The 19,903-nt window shown below is 39.0% G+C and overlaps 1 protein-coding gene across 4 annotated transcripts in view; it reads left to right on the plus strand.

The window, feature by feature from the left end:
- Positions 1–19,903, plus strand: part of Dhtkd1 (dehydrogenase E1 and transketolase domain containing 1) — a 57,894-nt gene that overhangs the window by 8,593 nt on the left and 29,398 nt on the right. Inside the window, exons 2-4 of one of the 4 annotated variants that reach the window (XM_040277270.2) lie at positions 4,180–4,281; positions 15,603–15,758; positions 19,331–19,542. In XM_040277270.2, the coding sequence (XP_040133204.1) occupies positions 19,342–19,542 (201 nt within the window). In that variant the 5' untranslated portion in view covers positions 4,180–4,281; positions 15,603–15,758; positions 19,331–19,341. Of the gene's footprint in view, positions 1–4,179; positions 4,282–6,608; positions 6,909–15,602; positions 15,759–19,330; positions 19,543–19,903 lie in introns of those variants that run through there. The other 3 variants (XM_005320275.5, XM_040277268.2, XM_078023226.1) reach the window with 3 other exon arrangements.

The following is a 19,903-nucleotide window of genomic DNA, read 5'->3' on the forward strand; positions in this document are numbered from 1 at the left end:
TGAACCACATCCCCAGCCCCCCTTTCACTAATCAATGGGAGAACTTGAGGAACTAGTTAGAACTTGATTTTGCCTGTGAGGTATCCATCCTTACATCTTTTTGCTTCTCTAATTCCTACTTCCTTCATTTTTAAGTTTCAGTTTATATAATCTCCCAGACTAGGTAATCTATTCCCCTGTTTATCTGGTTTCATCCTGCACTGTTTATTCACAAGAGCACTTGCCTAGCTTCATGGCACTGTTAGAATTATAATTCATTATTGTGCAATTATTTAACTTCTGTGTACTCACAGAGACTGAATGCTCCTGAAGGTAGGAACATTGTGTGGCTTCTTCGAAGCTGCATCCTGAAGCACTTAACATAGTGCTTTTATGTAGTAGGTACTCAATAATTATTAATCAAATAATGCCTGGTACTTCCTATCAGATGAAGTTATGATTGATTGACTCTAAATAAAGAAAAACAGTTGTGTTTCTACTGTGTGATCACTACCACCCTCTTCAGTAGGGGATATAAGTCACTTGAGTTCCAGAATGCTAGAATCAGAAGTACTCTTGTAGAGCACCCAAGATAACTGCACATAGTTAAAAACATCCTTACTCGTGAAGATTTTATTTTTTGGGAGACAAGAGAGGTAAGAGGAAAAAAAAAGTTAAATAGAATGGCATTGCCTTGTATGTGCTGTAGGAATTTAGAAAGAGGAAAGTATGAGTGAATTAATTAGTGATTTCAGAGAGCTCAGTGAGAGGGCTAAATTTGAGGAATCTTAGTCATGACATGTATCTTCTGAGAGAATGAGCCCAGATGGCAAACCAGAATTTAGAAGAAGAAAACAACAGATGATGGAGTCAGTAGAAGTAGAAGGAAAGGAAGAAAAAGGACAGGGCAGAGCAGAGTGTGGGGGCAACTGGCAGAAAAGTGAATGTAAGTAAGTACATGAAAGCAAGTCAACAGGATAAGCCCATTGCACCCTTCCAATGGCGCAGCCACTCAGTCCCTGTCTCCTGGTGTTCATGCCCTCCTGCCCCCTCATCTTGAATGAAGGCTGGATTTTGTACTAACTTCTCTATGATGCCACAGAGGTGATGGGATGGATATTAGTACCAATGATCAGATTATGGCTTAATCTTGGAGGAAAGCAAACTGCCATGCTGAGTGCCCTTTGGTGTGGCCCACATTGTCAAGGAACTGAAGGACGCTTCCGGTCAACAGTCAACCAGGAACCCAGACCTGCCAGTAACCATTGAGAGAATGTGGAGACCAATTATCTCCCAGTTGAATCTTAAGATGAATTGAAATCTCAGTAGTGATTCCTTCCTCCTGGGAGACTGAGCCAGAAACCCTGAGCTAACCTGTGTAGTTTACTGATGGACATAAACTGAGAAATAATGCATATTAGTTGTTTCAAGGCACTAAATTAGGGGGTATTTTGCTACTCAGCAACAGATAAATAATATAATGGTAATTATTATACTATATATTATAATAGTATATGTAATATTACATAACTTATTATTTAAGTGCTGGAGATTGAGCCTTCATGTTCATACTAGGAAAGTGTTGAGCTACACCCCAGCCCCGTTATGATATATTTTTGTAGTGAGTGCTTATAATTCATGTTGTCTTGGCATCCTAAGTTTAACTTTTTGCATACCAGAGACAATGCTTGGTCACTCTTAACACCATTTCCAAAAACACCCCACCAGAATAGCTTCAGCTGTCCAGAGAGAAATTTAAAGGCATCTTACCCTCCAGCAGTCTAGGATCCCTCTTTTCCCGCCACTTCCTTTAAAAGAAGCCTTCAGAGGTTGCCTGAGAACTTATAGTGACCACTTCTGGAACATGACCTGCTTACTTTCAACACACCAATTAAAGCTCACCACTGGAAACCAATTTGGATAACACCCTGGACCCAATAAAGGCATTGACCCATGAGTCCCCTTCTCTGACCCTGACCTCTGTATTGTGTACCTTTACCTATCCTCTGCTGGTTTGTAAGTACTAAGAACTATTAAACTTTCACATTGTAGTTGTGTCATTGAAGCTGTGCTAGCAATCCAGTCAAAGGTGTGGCCACTCTAGGAGACCCATGCATGTAGATCCTAGTTCCCTGGGATGGTAGATACCTGCTAAATTAATAGAACCTCAGAGTTTCATACAAAGCAGTTTCACAATAGAGGGGAGAAAATCATAAGAACAAAAAGAAGACCCTTGGTATTAGCCACATGAAAGAAAAGTAAGTAGCCCCTTTTAAAGGAATTAAGGAGGAATCCAATCTAAGGATTCATTTGAACAAAATTTATGTTCACCCTCCTATGGTTAAACAGTTTGTCATTACACTATACCCTATACTTCTTAACATTTCTAATAAAAGTAGGAAAGGGTAAGGAAAGAATAAAATTAGCTTTGGTGATAGGTAAATTTGGGGCTATATATACAATCAATAATGCATATTTATACCCTATTATGGTAATTTGAGAATTTGTTTAGATAGTTGCTAGTTGAAGAAATGTTTCAAAAGTATAAATTCTAGTATGTTCAACACTAAAAGATAAAGCAAAGAACCTCATCCCCCCCAAAAAAAATTCCTATAAAAACAAAATAAATCTTGGTAGAGCACTTACCTAGCATACATGAGGTCCTGGGTTTGATCCCAAGTACTACAAAATGTAGAATTAAATAGGTCTATGTGTAGCCTGATAAGGTTAGTACATATTTGAACACTGTATTAGTGAGACAAACCAATATTTGTAATGTTCCTAGTCTTCTATTTAGCCATTTGCTAGTTGCCAACCCTATGACCTGAATTGGTCATCAGGCCTCATGCATGTTCAAGATCATTATATCTCAAGAATGATGCTGAGAGCCACTACTGGAAATAAGACCTTAAAATAATGATGATAATTATTATAATAGTTTATATGCATTGAGTACTTAACTGTACCAGGCACTGTTATTTTACATGTAATCTCAGTAACCAATTAGGTGGATAATATTATAATCCCATTTTACAGCTAGATAAACTGTGTTATGCTCGAATTTGGGATCCCCCGAAGACCAACCAAGATCGATGAAAGCAGCAAAGAGGTGTTTATTGCGAGCTAGCTCGGTCCTCCACGCGTACGCTGAGAGGCCTGGAGTCCAGGGCTTGCAGCAGTTTTATACACTCTTTTGGGGAAGGCAGGGACTTCACATACATCATAGCATCTCTTAGCAAATCATTACACCCCGCAGGAAAATCGTAAAACAACTCTAAAACATGATTAGCACATTCACTGGTGGGAACAAGTTGGGTAGGGGTGATTGGTCAGTACAAGAGGGGGATTCGATTGAACTAATTGGTTTAAACCAGGAGGGGTGTACATGCTGAACTACATGGTTTCCCAACACGTTATCAACCACCATAAACTACTGGGAGGGTCATCTGGCATCCCAGGTATTTTCCCTGTCTCATGCTGATTGGTGGCTGCTAGGGGGTTGCTATGGGTCTCCACCTAGCCTGACTGAGTCAGGGACACCTGGTGCAGTAGATTTCTCCTGTTATTTGTAGATAAACAACTCAGCAGGGTAGGTATGTGCCTAGGTGTACTCTGTGAGTCTTTCCCAGGACAAGGGTCACACCCCCTTCCTTGGACAAGTTTTGTTCTGAGGTAGAGGCTGATTTTTCACTGAGGCCCAGTTTAAGTGGGATCTTGCCAAGATCCCACAGCTGGGAAGTGACAGTATCAAGATAGGTAATCAGGCTCTAACACATATCTTCATTGGACAAATGTTTATGGTACCCCTGTTTGTGCCAGGCACTATCCTAGGCTCTTGATACATCAATGAACAAAACCTACAAAGGTCTTTGATCTCATGGAGCTTTCATGTAGGTCAGAGGAAAGAGACCAAAAAAAAAAAAAAAAAAAAAAAGGAAGGCATATTAGAAAATGATACATGTGATAAAGGGAGCAGAAATGTACAGGGTGATGAGGTTTGTCAAAATTTTAAGAAGGATATTAGGATAAACTCACTGAGATGATAGTATTCTTTTTCTAATTTTCAGTTATAATTTTAAAAATTTCTAAGTGTTTTAATTTTTCAATAATGAAAACTGAAAAGCAAAGAAAATAATACATGTCCATGTTTCCATTACCCACAACTTAATAAGTAATAACATTTTTCCATGTTTGTTTCAGAATATTATAAAAAACTAAAAGCATTGCAGAAATCATGAATCTTCTACCTTGTCATCTCATTCATCTTCTCTCCACCTATAATAACCAAATTTACTGAAATCGGTATGTGTTCTACCTATCCATACATTTATACTTTTACTATTGTTATACATCTTTATAAATCAATTAGTTTGGTGAATTTTTTTTATCTTATATGAATATCATTTTTCCTCTTGACCTTATAGTCTCAGGATCTATTTATATTGAAATGCATAGCTTTGGTTCATTCATTTTAAATTCTATGTAGTGTTCCATCACATGAACCCACTACCTCATGAATGCTAAGTACCACTCTGCTACTGAACTAGACCCTCAGGCCCCAGTGAAGCCTACATTCCTAACTTCTCATCTAGTGATCCAGTACACATCCCTTACTTAAAGCTTTTAGAATCAGAGCTGTGATTGTGGTTCAGTGGCAGAACGCTTGTCTAACATGTGTGAGGCACTGGGTTCAATTCTCAGCACTACATATAAATAAATAAAGTTAAAAGTCCATTGAAAACTAAAAATTTTTTTAAAAAATGTTTTTAGAATCATTAAAAGTATTCCTTGAAGTTTTAAATGCTAAGAAGAAACGTTTAAGAAGACATAGATCACTAGGAAAACAGAAATGTGCTCTTCCAAGGAAATATGATCAATCAGTGGGAAAGATGACATTAGGACCTAATAGACTGATACCCAAGGGAGGGATTGTTCAACTATACAGCACTGAAATTTAGTTCTATGTATCAATATTGAACTGTCTATATATAATCACACTAATACAAGATCCTGACTTGTAACCTGACGAATGAAAGGAAAAAACTATTTTGTTGGATTTTGAAATCTTCACATTATTTTCTGTAGCCTAAGCCCCAAATCCATCTTTGTTGAATGGAGCAAGCAAATGAAATGGAATGTGAAATGAAACTGCCAGTCTCAGACTTATGTGTTGTTGTGATACCACTGGTATCAGCTTCTTTACATGTTGAAGTATAATATTAGAGAAGCACGCTGAGCCAAGCATATAAAGCAGGGTTTATTTAAAAATGGGTAACATAGACTCCTCCTGAGAGAGAGAAGGGGGCCATAGCTGATATCCTAGTACCTCAAGAATGGAGGCATTCGGCCCTTTTTATATGTATTAGGTTTCCATTGTTCTCCTGATCTCTTCCCTTTGTGTCTCTCCTTCCAGCTTAAGTGACTAGGCCCAGGAGGTGCTCAGTGGGATGGCCAAAAGGTAAAAAGCAGATGGAGGCGGGAAGGACTGGATGGATCAGCCCAAGACACATTAATTAACAACTTTGTAACTCCCTGTAGGAAGGGACAATTCCTGGGACGGTTACCTTAGCAACAGGTTGGAGCAGGGACAGGTTCTTGATAAGGGTGGAGGAAGGGCTCTGAAGGAATTAACATTTCACTCTCTGGAGGCAGTCTCCAACTTCCCAGAATCACACAAATTGGCCTCCTTGATCTGACCTGACTCGATTTACCCAAGTATACCGACTGCCTGTCTAATCCTGGCTTCATTTGGATGCCCTTCTCTTTGCACATTTACCGAGCTCCTCGTCCCTCATCCTGTCTAGTGTCCCTTCCACCGCTTATGCTGGACATCATTCTTCTGTGTCTGCCCATTATAACATTTATCACAGTGTGCATTGAGTTCATTTTGCAATTAGACTGGGAACACAACACTGTACCTTATTGATTTTTATAATCTAGCAGAGCACTTCATAGGAATATTGTTATGAATAAGTGAGGAAGGGTTTGTAGGGATAGTGTTCTTAGGAGTGTGAAGTGTAGTTACATGACTGGTTACTGAGCGGGGAAGAATGCTTCCCCACCCCAGTTAACTTTGCTTTAACTGGCAAAGTTAAAGGTGAGTCAGATAAAATCTTGATAAACTCAGAGAAAGACCAAATATAAATCTTAAATACCTCAAATATTTTTACACTACTCTGGTCGGTCAATTTTTTTTGTAATTATTATTATTTACTCCTGTTCTTTTCCTTACAGGCTCCCTCTTCCCTATTTTTTTCTTCTTCCATGTTCCTGGGGGGGCGAGGGCGGGATGGGTTTATTTCTTCTTCCTGTTCCTCAAGTCCTTTACATTTTGCATTCTTGTTTAATTCTTTCTGTAAGAGAATCCATACTGTCTGTTCTGAGGCTTCCAGCAGAGGGGTGATGGGTGAATGCTTACGGAGGGAGACTGCAGGTGGTTTAGATTCCTCAAGTTTTGTACCGCGAGTCAGTAAAGCTCTGCAGGATACTTCCCCCGCCCTGATCCTAAACCCAGGCGGCCTTCACCACAGGATCACTCCAAGTTCCGCCCGGATTCGGGGCGTGGCTGCGCAGTTAATGCCGCTGCCCCGGATTGGCTCAGAAGGGCCAGCCCCCTGACCAATGAGGCGTGGGGGCGGTGTCCTGGGGGCGGGGCTCAAATCTTTCGCGTGGCTTGCTCTGGGACTACCCTAGCCCCGGAGCGACCCACTGTCTCTTCTGGACTGCTATTGCCCGGTGTCCTCCCAACGCCGTTTCTGAGCCCAGAGGACGCATGGCTTCGATCACTGTGGCAACAGCAAGAAGGATCCTCAGTGGGACTCGCCCAGTCTTCATCCGGCGCTGCTACCAGACGGAGAGGGGTGTCTATGGCTATTGGCCCAGGAAAATCGTGAGCCAGGCGCCCAGTGACAACCAGGCACGCCCCCCAGGTCGAGGATGGGGCCCGGACTGGGGACACAAGAGGCCTCCCAGCCTGATTTGCGGCGGGGTGCATTTGAAGGGGTTTCGAGGACCAGGGGACCGGCTCTCGGCCTATGTACAGCCCAGGAGGAAGCAGGCATGGGTGTTGTCATTGGGCTCAGTCCATGCCGCACCCCGTTTAGTCTCTGTAGCTGGGGGTCCTTAAAGTCAGTGTCTCAGTGTTGGTTCCACGCTCCCCATCTTCCAAGGTCGGACCTGGTTTGGGGAGGGCTTATCCTCTCCATCTCTGGCTCATTGTGTAGGCGGGTCTGTGGGAAAAGAAACTTTGTAATATGCCCCAACTCTGGAGTTGACTCAAGGATTCTTTTCCAGGGCTTTCTCCAAGGATAAGGTGCATTTGAGGATGTACCGGGTACATGTCTATGTTACTTGAGAGAAGGCAATTCATTAGTGATTTTAGATGACAGCAGCACTTATTATTTGTCGCGAGTCTAACTGGACTTTCACTTTAATTTCAGAGCTCAGAACTTTGCTGAACTTAGAACCATGTCGTTGATTTTGTTATTGTTGTTTTTCTTTCTTTTTGGGGGGAGGGTGGGGTGGGATGGGAAGAGGGTGGTGGTGCTGGGGATAGAACCAGGACTTCTGGCATGTGAGGCAAGCACTCTATCGCTGAGTCACATTCCTAGCCCTCATTAGTGGTTTTAATGGATTAGTAGATGTGAATATCAGTTTTTGGAATCTCTGTTCCATGCTTACATGCAAGAGACTAATTTTGAGCATTTGGTTTATGCTTTAAAGTTATTCTATCTGTATTCAGCCTCAGAGTAGATGAATGCAAATGGATTATTTGAGGAAACATTTGGCATTTTTTATCCAATGTAAGATTGATGTTTAAGATCTCTTTTATCTTCTAAGTACCTGACCTTTGGATCTTACATCACACACTGAAACTTAAGTATTTTGCTCTTCACCTTATTTTTACCTTAGGGGGCACTTAAAATAAACTTCAATTCTTAAGTGCAATCTTGTTGACCAATTTGTGGGGTTTCTTTAGGGAAGGCATTTCGGTCAACAAGATTGTTAATCTTTTTTGTATGTGTGTGGTGGTGGGGCAGGGTACTTGAGATTGAATCCAGGAGCACTTTACCACTGAGCTACACATTCCCAGCCCTTTTTATTTAAAGACAGTGTCTTGCTAAATTTTGGAGACTTTGGACTTGGGGTCCTCCTACCTCAGCCTCTTCAGTAGCTGTGATTGCAGGGACTGTGCCTGGCTAGATTTTTTTTTTTTTTTTAATATCAATTGAGCTTTCTAGCTTTGTTTTACTTATTTATTTTTTTATGTGGTGCTGAGAATTGAACCCAGTGCCTCCAGCATGCAAGGCAAGCCCTAGATTGTTAATCCTTTCATTTAGATGTTAGGTATTTTATTTCACTTTGCAAATTGAGTGTCTAGAATTTTTGCTCTTTTTCTTTTTTTGGCAATGTTAGGTATTGAACCCAGGACCCTCTTTATCACTGAGCTGCACCTTTAACCCCCTATAATTTTATGTTAATTGTTCTCAAACTTAAATGTGCATTCAAAATGACTTAAATGTTTAAAATGCCAGTTTTCAGCCTTCACTTCTTTCTTCTCCCACAGTTTCTAGTTCAGTGATCTAAAGTAAAGTTCCAAGAATATGATTTTTTTGTTGTTCTTACTTTTTGTGGTGCTGGGTGTTGAACTGAGAGCCTCAGACTTGCTAGGCAAGAATTCTACCACTGAACTACACCCTGAACCCAGGAATTTATATTTTTATCATGCACATTACGTGATTCTCTAGCAGGAGATCTATGACCATGCTTAGCCAACATAGTTGTAGTCATGGGGATGTATATGCAGGACAAGTTTGACAATACCTTTTTCATTTGAAGTCATGTTAGTGTGGGCCACGCATAGCTATTGTGATCTCCTTTCAGGATTTTTCTTCATGACAGCAATTTCTATTTCATTCCTATAAAGAGCTTGGCAGCTGAGAATTAAGCTTTCCTTGTAGAAACCTAAGCCAGTTTTTCTCAGTTAGAAGACTATCAGAATCATCTAGGGAGCTTTGGACTGCTGGTGTGGTTTGAAAAATATTGATTTTATGTATAGCCCCCTCCCTAGCCATTATCACCAAATTGCTTCCCACTCCCTCACTAGTAGAGAACTGGCCCTCTTGTGACATGCTTGGTGAAATCTGAAAGTCCAGTACTGAGTTAGAACTGCAGGTCAGGGGTATCATGATTTGTGGTAGTAGGAGGGAAGACTAAAATCAATCCTGGAAAAAATTATTTGTGGCACCGTTACAAGATTTGGCTTAAAGACTGTTTTGCTAAGGGTAATAACTTTATTTTCATTTTCTTTATTTTTTAAAAATACTTAAAATAAAATTTTAAAAAATGGAATAACTTTTCAAAATTAACTATTGCATATAGGTCTATGACAGTCTTTATTCTTTCTGTTTTAGAAAGTTATTTTGTCAGCATTCTTTTTGTAGATTATCATTCTCTACTAGGCTGTGAGGGAGAACGGGGAAAAGATAGTTGCATATATGACTTCATAACACCCCATTGACCAGAACTTAGTTGCTATCTACACATGTCTGCAAAAAACATTGTGAAGCAGGATCTTTATTCAGGGCGGCCATATACCAGCCAAGAATTACCCTGAATGAAGAAGAAAATAGATTGAAAAACTGCTAGGAATGGCCACACTCCTTTGGCCACTGAAATATTCTAAGCATTTCTTTCTGTATATGCACATATTTATCTCCTTTTCCTCTTTTTTTAATATTTATTTTTTAGTTATAGGTGGACATAATATCTTTATTTTTTTTTTTATGTGTTGCTGAGGATCAAACCCAGTGCCTCACACGTGCTAGGCAAGAGCTCTAATACTGAGCCACAACCCCAGCCCTCTTTTCTCCTCTTAATCATGCTCAAGATCATTAGGTCTGGAATTTTATGAACTACCACCCACTCCATAGATACACATTTATTATCTCCCCCTTACCCCGCCCCCCCCAAAAAAAAACAACACCCTCTTAGACATATTAAAAGAGAATGAGGAACCTACCACAGTCTCTGGTTCAAACCAGTTACCAATTTCTGTTGATCAGGCAATGAATGATAAGAGCTGCTTCATGTGGTTATGTATTAAGTTCACTAGTCTTTTTGGTTTTGTCCATTCCATGGCTTTGAGTCATGGGCTTTTCCTTATTATCTTCTGTGCTTAAAACTGAAGTAGGCTCTGGAGACTATGCACTCCTTTAGAGCTGCCCATAGCCGACTTTGTTTTTGATAAAATTGGGAGCCTGAGAGTCATCTTAGAGGGTCATCGAATGCAGGTATGTGTGTGTGTGTGTGTGTGTGTGTGTGTGTGTGTGTGTGTGTGTTTGGGTCAGAGTTGGGATTTCTTTGGCAGTACAATTTTTTTTTTTTTTTGAATAAACTTCCAAAATCTGCAGTCTTTCTTTCTGGTCATTCCAGAAGCCAGGTGCCACAGTTGAAGATCTCATCTAGACAATTATTAAGCCTAAAAAGTTTAGTCATTTGTTTTTTACTTCTATGCCCTAAATTCAGTGGTGCACTCTAAATTTTACCTTGTAACCACCTGAATAATAGGCTGTAGGGTGTTAAGTCAGCACCCTTTATTTTTCTATAAGGAAAAGTTTGCTCCCATTGTCTACAAAAGAATGCTGTTAGAAGGTACTACAGCTGAAGAAGGGTTGAGTCTACTAAGAAAGCCTCTCCAGAATCACATCTTCTGTTTTTACTTGTAATGTTTTCCCATGTTGGAAATTGAACTCGTGACCTTGTACATGCCAGGCAAGTGCTGCATTCCCAGCCTGAAAAAGATCTCTCCCTAAGTCCCATGTTTTTCAATATTGCCACGCTATGCACTGTAATTCCTGAGACTTCAGAGTCCCTTCCCTTCTGTTATTGGAACTGAATTTCCCTCCATCTCTGCTTGCTGATTAAGTAGTTCCATCTTGACTTCATATTTCTTACTAAGAAATAGAAATGGGGGCTGGGGCTGGGGCTGGGGCTCAGCAGTAGCGCACTTGCCTAGCAAGTGTGAGGCACTGGATTCGATTTTCAGCACCACCTATAAATTAAATAAATAAATAAATAAATAAATAAGGTTTATCAGCAACTCAAAAAAGTAAGAAAGAAAAATGGGCTTCTATATATGCAATTCATTTGTAACGTTTAGTACATTTGAATTTTCTATGTATAACCATAACAGGAGAAGAAGTTCTTTATATACTGGGTGATACATTATTATTTTGCTCTTTGCTGATGGATTTTTCTCTTAAAGTCTGTATAACTATGTGCTTATGCTTAATTCTTTTAATTGGGATAGGAGACTGATCACTGGGGTGGAGAATGGGTAGGAGGGTGGCATATGCCTATAATCCCAGGGACTCAGAGGCTGAGGCAGGAGGATAGCAAGTTTGAGGCCAGCCTTATCAACTCAGGGAGATTCTGTCTCTAAATAAAAAATAGAAAGGGCTATGGATGTAGCTCAGTGATAAAGCACTTCTGGATTCAGCCTCCAGTCCATAAAAAGAGGCAGTGGAGGCTGATGGGTCCAAGGACACAGTTTGAGTGGCTGTAGTGTTTTTTATAATGCCCACTAATTGTCAGGAAAGGTACCATCTTGGTTGAAAGGAGTGGTCGGAGTTAGTATTATGGGTCTTGTATATAGTTTTTTGGTGTTGGCAAAGAAAATTAAAGGGCAAACTCTATTGGACATGGACACATCAAAACTGACACAGTGAAGTAGGAGGAGGATAGCCAAGCTTAGGGAGTTTCCCTAGTTTTCTTTGCACTTCATCGGTCTTCTTTCTTCATGTTTATCTTGGCTAACATCAGTGCCTATCTAGGATGACCACATTATTCACCAAGATTTGCCTTTTCCTTTTAAAAATACTGAGTTTGCTTTTAGTTAACTTTTGGATGGCAGTAGTTTCAGTAGTTAAAGTTTGAACCATGACGAGTGTTTTTGTAGCTTGCTGTTAGTAACAGCTTGTACTTCAGCCTTTAAAAAACTCAAGTTTCCAGGTAAACCTGAACTATTTATTTGTCTTTAAAATTTTTGTTGTGGGATTGAACCCAGGGTCTTGTGCATTAAACTTGAATTTATTTATTTATTTTTTTTTAAGAATTTTTTTTTTTTTAATATTTATTTTTTTTAGTTCTCAGCGGACACAACATCTTTGTTGGTATGTGGTGCTGAGGATTGAACCCGGGCCACACGCATGCAAGGCGAGCGCGCTACCGCTTGAGCCACATCCCCAGCCCTAAACTTGAATTTATTTATCAGAAATTCAACTTAAACTAGAGGTGTGTTTGGGGTGGTGATTCATTGATACAGATTTCATCAAAGTGAATTTGGCACCTACATTATTTTTTTAAATGGCAGAATTTATAGACCATCAGGAAATGGAAGCCATCAGATTCCAAACTACTTAGTGATTATAGCTTTGAGCATTGATAGTTGAAGTGAGGTTGTAGGGATATTCCACGTTGGAAATAGCAGGAACCTTTATTGGAGTCATAGGAGAAAGTTTGAAGAAAATCTAAATTTTTTAAAATAAGGAAAATTCAAGAACATAAATACAGACTGAGAAAATCTAAAGATGTTAGCCCTTATAGTTTAAAAAAGTCCCAATAATATCTATTTCTCTCATTCCTTTAACTATAGCAACAGGACTTTCCTTTTAAGCTTTTATTGTATTTTGATGGATGAAACTTTGGACTGAAGTCAAACACATTAGAGTTCAAATTCCAGCTTCTTTATTACCTGTGTCACCTTTTGCAAGTCACTTAGCCTCTTTGGACCTCTGTTTACCCTTATGAGGATAAGGTCACCTATTTCAGAGTCATTACAAGGATTAGGTAAAATAATGTGTATTAAAAAAAAAAAATCCAGCCAAGTGAATAGCAAGTTAGTATTCAGCTAGGTGTGGCTGCTGTTCATCTACAATCTCAGCAACCTGGGAGGCTGAGACAGGAAGATCACAAGTTCAAGGCCAGCCTGGGCAATAAGAAGGCTCTGTCTCAAAATTTAAAAAATTAAAAAATGGGCTGGGAATGTCACTAAGTGTTAGAGTCCCCCCTGGATTTAATTCCCAGAACCACACACATGTACACCACACACACACACACACACACACACACACACACACACACAGACACAAAATATGTACTTAATAAATGGTCATTATAATTTACTAAAAATTTATGGCCCTTACTTATCCATCTTACAGAATATTTAAGAAAGAATTTTTTTAAAAAGCTGAAAGAACCAGAGCAAACTTTTTACTTCAAGTTTCTTTGTTTTGTAAGAAAAATATCTGCTGAAATAAATTTACTTTGTAAGGCTATTATTTTTGAGGTGGGACTGGAAGGTGTTATATAACTGGTCTGGGTTTACTGTTCAGAATATAGTGTTCTGGTACAAAGTTGTTTGGCTTTTAATGTGATTCCTGAGGTGAAGTTTGAGGCAGCCATAATAGAGTTCTAAGAGGCTCCATTTATCAAATTACCATTCTTGGAAGTCTTTAAAGTATTTATGGATATTCAACTTCCATCTGCTTTAAGCACATTCTGCCTTAAGTGAAATAGAACTGTGGATATGGTCTAGATTGTTTTGGGGCAGCTGTTTATGAGCAGATGTTGAAAAAGATGTATATTGACTTATTTATTTATTTATTTATTGGTACTGGGGATTGAACCCAGGGCCTCATGCTTGGTAGACAAGCCCTCTGCCACTGAGATCTATCCCTAGTTCTTTCTTTAAATTTTTAGTTTGAGAGAGGGTCTCACTAAGTTATCCAGGGTGGCCTGAAACTTTGATCCTCCTACCTGGCATCCTGAATAGCTGAGATTACAGGCAGCCACCATGCCTGGCTACCTTGAGTTTGAACTGCTTCATGCTGGCTAATATGAGTATTTTGCTTCCTTGAAACAGAACAGTATTCGGTGTCTCCTAACACCATGTTTGCTTTGAGCAGAGAAAAAAAAAAAAAACTGATATAGATAGATGATATTACCATAATTAAAAAAAATAATCAGGTAAATTCACTTTGTTCACAAACTATACAAACCAACTCTGGCTATTTTAAACAAAGATGGACTTATTTGAAAAATATAAGGATATCTCCTCCAACTGAAGGACGTGTTGAACAACTAAGATTCAGGAAGGGAGTCATTCAGAGTTAACTCTGGGAATGTTGACATACATAGATCCACATAACTGCATATAGGTGTGAGCATCTCCTACACATATTCAATACTTCCCTGTTCTTTCCTCACTACACCTGTGATGAGAGAAGAGGTACATTTTGACAGTAATAGAAACCAAATCCAAGGGCATATATGGTTCTAATCATTCCATGTCAGTACTTATTTATAAAATAGACATTTGAAATTTTGAAAGATGGTAGCAATTTGGGGGGGGCGGTTCTGAAAATAAAATAAAATATTAAAAAAAAAAGAAAGTATGCCTTCCATTGATCTGTTGATCTTTAGGGGTTTGTGTTCTGTATAGATAAGAATACTTCAACCGAAGATTGAATGTGGACACGAAGGACTTACATGTAGAAAAAGAAAGAAAAATGGTTTTTGTCCTCAATTTAAAATAGTCTCAGAGTTGAATTCATTGAAAGATGACCCCCATTTAGGAAAAGGCTAATCACTAATCTACTGCTTTATGAAAGGATTTTTTTTCCCATTATGTGAGTGACAAGATAATTTAGGCCTTTTCCTAATCTACAGTTTTATAAAATAACCATGTACCTGGGATCTTAAAGAAATAAGAAAATGTAGCCAGGCAAGGGGGTGAAATCTTGTAATTCCAGCTACTCAGGAAGTGGGGGGGGAGGATCAAAATTGAGGCCAACCTGAGCAACTTAGTGAAAGCCTGTCTGAAAAAAAAAGGAAAAAGGAAAAGTGAAAAGAAATAAGGAACTATTTTACAGTTTGACCTATCTATGTTTTTTTAATGTAAAAAATAAGGTCTAGGGCTGGGGATGTGGCTCAAGTGGTAGCGTGCTCACCTAGCATGCGTGAGGCACTGGGTTCGATTATCAGCACCACATAAAAATAAAATAAAGATACTGTGTCCACTTAAAACTAAAAAATAAATATTAAAAAAAATAAGGTCTAAAAATATCTCGAACAACTAGAAGAGAAAGAGGACTCCCTGTAATCTCAGCATTTTAATATTTGTTTTTAATTTGCTGTGTTCCTTTCTAATAATTATGCATATATGTATAGTTGTTTTCACAAATGTGTTTTTAGAGTTCTATTACCTCCACCACCACCACTCCACCCCACCCCCTGCAGTCTATCCTGAGATAAACAAGGAAATAAGCATGTTTGCCTGGATTCTGATAATCTTTAATCTTGAAAGATGATGTTAGATGTGGGTAGGAGCAGTGTCAAAAATGTCTAAGGCTGGAACTGGGGCTATAGCTCAGTGGTAGAGCACTTGCCTAGCATGTATGAGGAACTGGGTTCGATTCATTAAAAAAAAAATTTTCATCCATCGATAACTAAAAATTTTTAAAAATGTCTAAAACTTTAACATAGTCTTTGAAAGACTTTTTTTTTTTTTTTTTGTAGTTTGTGGGCATCTCACTGGTTTGTTTTGTTCTCCCCTGATTTAGTTGATCATGGCCTTGCCAGGTTAGTGGCGGTATATTGTGAGCATGGTCATAAAGCTGCCAAAATCAATCCCCTCTTTACTGGACAAGCCCTGCTGGACACCGTGCCTGAAATCCAAGCCCTGGTGCAGACCCTGCATGGGCCCTTCAATACTGCAGGTAAGATAATCCCTGTGGAGGGAAAGGAGAGCTAGCCCAAAGAAGTGCAGCTCCTTGCTATTTTCTTAAAGAAACTGTGCACCCCCCCTGAGGCTTCTGGCCCAGTGAGGAAAGAAGGAAGCATCTTCAGTTCCCTCCCTGGGAGGATCAGTCTTGATATCCTACAGCGGTCTTCTGAGGGGCTTCTTTCCTCTATGTTCAAAAACATCAAACTCTTGTTAAATACTAGATACTTTACATAGATATTATGTCAATTCATTTTTACAACCACTTCTAAAACTAGTTATTGTCATCTTCATTGCACAAATCTGGAAACAGACTCAGGGAATTTAAGTAATTTGTAGCTATCAAGTAGCAGAAGATGATATGTATATGTATTAAAATGAGTGTGGCCTGAAGGAATTTTTCAAAATTTAGAAGGACTTGCATTTAGAAAAGGAAAGAAAACCCAGGTGTGCTTCCATTCTAAAGTCTGTACCCTTTCACCCTGTTTTCTTTCCCAACCAGGGAACTTAAAAAGGTTGGGGAGGGGTCTGGAGTACAATCATGATCTTGGGGTTTTCTCTCATGTTATTTTCTTTCTTTCTTTTTTCTTTAATTTTTTTTTTTTTTTTGGCCGTAGGTGGACACACATCTTTATTTTATTTATTTATTTTTATGTGGTGCTGAGGATTGAACCCAGTCCCTCATGCATGTGAGGCAAACACTCTACCATTGAGCCACAACCCCAGCCATCTCTCTCATGTTATTTCCTAAAATCTTTTTGTGGTGCTGGGGATGGAACCCTGGACCTCAGGCAAACTTTTCAGGCAAACTCTGAACCACTGAACCACATCCCCAGCCCACATTTTATTTATTTATTTATTTATAATATTTTATTTTAGTTGTAGTTGGACACAATACCTTTATTTTATTTTTATGTGGTGCTGAGGATTGAACCCAGAGCCTTGCACGTGCTAGAGGAGCACTCTACCGCTGAGCCACAACTCCAGTTCCCCACATTTTATTTTTCAAAGTTAATAATGTATAGCCATCAATCTATTTCCAGAACATTTACATCATCCAAAAGGAAACTATGTACCGGTTAAAGAGTTACCTTCCATTCTGCCACCTCCCCAATCCCTGGCAACCATTAATCTACTTTCTACTTTCTGTGTCTTAGATCTACATTTTTTTTTTATAGCTTTACTTTATTTATTTTTATGTGGTGCTGAGGATCGAACCCAGGGTCTCCTACATGCTAGGCAAATGCTCTACCGCTGAGCCATAACCCCAGCCCTTCAGATATAAATGAAATCGTAAACTGTGTGGCTTCTTTTGCTTTGCATATGTTTTCAAAGTTAATCATGTTGTAATCAATACTTTCATTCTTTGATTGGCTGACTAACATTCCATTGTGCAGCTGTAACACATTTTGTGTATTCTTTCATCCTTTCATGGACTTTGGGGTTTTTACCTCATTTCATCATCACAACTACCCCCTGAAGTACATTGATTATCCCCATTTTATGAACTAAAAAGTGAAGCAAAGAGAAGTTATGCATCATCAAAGCAATTTTTTCTTTTCTTTTTTTTTTTTTTTTGGTACCAGAGATTGAACTCTGTGGCACTTTACCACGGAGCTGCATCCCCAGCCCTGTTTTGTATTTTATTTAAAGACAGTTCCTCGGGCTGGGGACATGGCTCAAGCGGTAGCGCGCTCGCCTGGCATGCTCGCCGCCCCTGGTTCTATCCTCACATACAAACAAAGATGTTGTGTCTGCCGAAAACTAAAAAATACAATATTAAAGTTCTCAAAAAAAAAAACAAAAAAGACAGTGTCTCACTGAGTTGCTTAGCGCCTTGCTTTTGCTGAGGCTGGCTTTGAACTCTCTATTCTCCTGCCTCAACCTCAACAAAGCCATTTTTATACATTAAATAATCAATATCAAACATTTAAAGTTTATTCTAAGAAACCATTAACAACATAAAATAAATACTGGTTTATTAAACCATTGTTGCAAGATTAAGCAAGTGACTGATAACTGATATGGTGATGAGCTAATGCCACGTGCAAACTTCCCCTTTCTTTGACTGACATTCAGGGACACCACATCAGCATCTTTTTTTTTTTTTTGAGAGAGAGAGAGAGAGAGAGAGAGAAGAGAATTTTTTTTTTTAATATTTATTTTTAGTTTTCAGCGGACACAACATCTTTGTTTGTATGTGGTGCTGAGGATCGAACCCGGGCTGCACGCATGCCAGGCGAGCGCGCTACCGCTTGAGCCACATCCCCAGCCCAAGCATCTTTTTTAAAAAAAAAAAAATTTTTTTTTTTAAGTAGTTGGAAATGATACCTTTATTTTATTTTATTTATTTTTATGTGGTGCTGAGGATTGAACCCAGGGCCTCGCATATGATAGATAAGCACTCTAACACAATTGAGCCACAATTCCAGCCTCCACATCAGTTTCCTTTTACCTTAAAACATTGCTTTTCTGTTTATATTAATTGGTGCTTAACTTCACATCAAGACCAATTACTCAGTAATAGATATAGCTTTTTTTTTTTTAAGAGAGTGAGAGAGAGAGGAGGACAGAGAGAGAGAGAATTTTTAACATTTATTTATTTTTTTCTTAGTTCTCGGTGGACACAACATCTTTGTTGGTATGTGGTGCTGAGGATCGAACCCGGGCCGCACGCACGCTAGGCGAGTGCGCTACCGCTTCAGCCACATCCCCAGCCCTAGATATAGCTTTATAGACATTAATAAGATGAACATTTTATTAGCTATTTCAGAAAAAGACAGGATATATGATTTGTAGCTATAAAGCAGATGAAAAGTAGGTTTCAAATTTATTTTTATTATTAGTAGTAGTATTAGTAGTAGCAGGAGCAGCAGTAGTAGTAGTAGTCTGGGGATTGACCCCAGGGCCTTATACATCCTAGGCAAGAGCTTTATCACTGAGCTACATCCAGGCCCAAAGATTTTAAATTTTAATTTGAAATTGCTATTGATTTGGGGACTGGGAATGTGGCTCAAGTGGTAACGCGCTCGCATGGCATGCACGGGGTGCTGGGTTCAATCCTCAGCACCACATAAAAATAAAATAAAGATGTGTCCACCGAAAACTAAAAAATAAATATTAAAAATTCACTCTCTCTCTCTCTCTCTAAAAAAAAAATTGGCAAAAAGTAGCATAGTTTTATTCTTATGAAGAAAGGTTGTTGTTGTTTTCTCCCTTAATTTTGCCTTTAGAAAAATTTAAGTAGAAGTAGGGATGCAGCTTGGTGGTAGAGCATTACCCAGCATGTATGAGGCCCTGAAATCAATAATGCAGCGCCACAAAGGAAAAAAAAGGACAAAAAAGAAGGAAGGAGGGAAGGAAGGAAGGAGGGAAGGAGGGAAGGAAGGAAGGAAGGAAGGAAGGAAGGAAGGAAGGAAGGAAGGAAGGAAGGAGAAAAAAAGAAGCATTGATAATGACTTAAGTTACTGATATGAAGAGCTCTGAATTGAAACAAGTATGTTCCAGAACTAATTTACTGCATGGTTGACTTTTCTTTGAAATGATTCTTTTGATTCTATTTCCTAGGACTGTTGAACATGGGAAAGGAAAAGGCCTCTCTTGAGGAAGTATTAGCCTATCTCAACGAAATCTACTGTGGGCCAATTTCTATTGAAACCGCCCAACTTCAGAGCCAGGAGGAGAAAGACTGGTTTGCCAGGCGGTTCGAGGAGCTGAAGAAGGAGACATTTACCACAGAAGAGCGAAAACATCTGTCAAAATTAATGCTAGAGTCTCAGGTATAAAAGAAGCAAATAATATCAATGGAAAAGGTCAGCTCATTTCCTAACAAGATAGATAGCTACTGAAGAGAGGAATTTAAAGCATTAACTCTCTGAACATATCCATAGTTGCCCCCCATTGGTTCAACACAAGAGACCATATAACACATATCACTTTTATTCTAAGTAGAAAAAGAAATAGACTGCCAGACATTTGAGCTGTTGCTTTTCTTCAAAGTACTTTTATCTATTTGTCTACTTACACCATAAAAGATGACAAAAGACTTAAGTTTTACTTTTCTTTTTGTTTCCTGAAGTGATCAAAAGACTATGTATGGAAGAGGTTCTTGATATAAATTTATGGGACCAAATTTCTGCT

This window comes from Ictidomys tridecemlineatus, chromosome 10, assembly GCF_052094955.1.
Source record: "Ictidomys tridecemlineatus isolate mIctTri1 chromosome 10, mIctTri1.hap1, whole genome shotgun sequence".
Classification (NCBI taxonomy): domain Eukaryota; kingdom Metazoa; phylum Chordata; class Mammalia; order Rodentia; family Sciuridae; genus Ictidomys; species Ictidomys tridecemlineatus.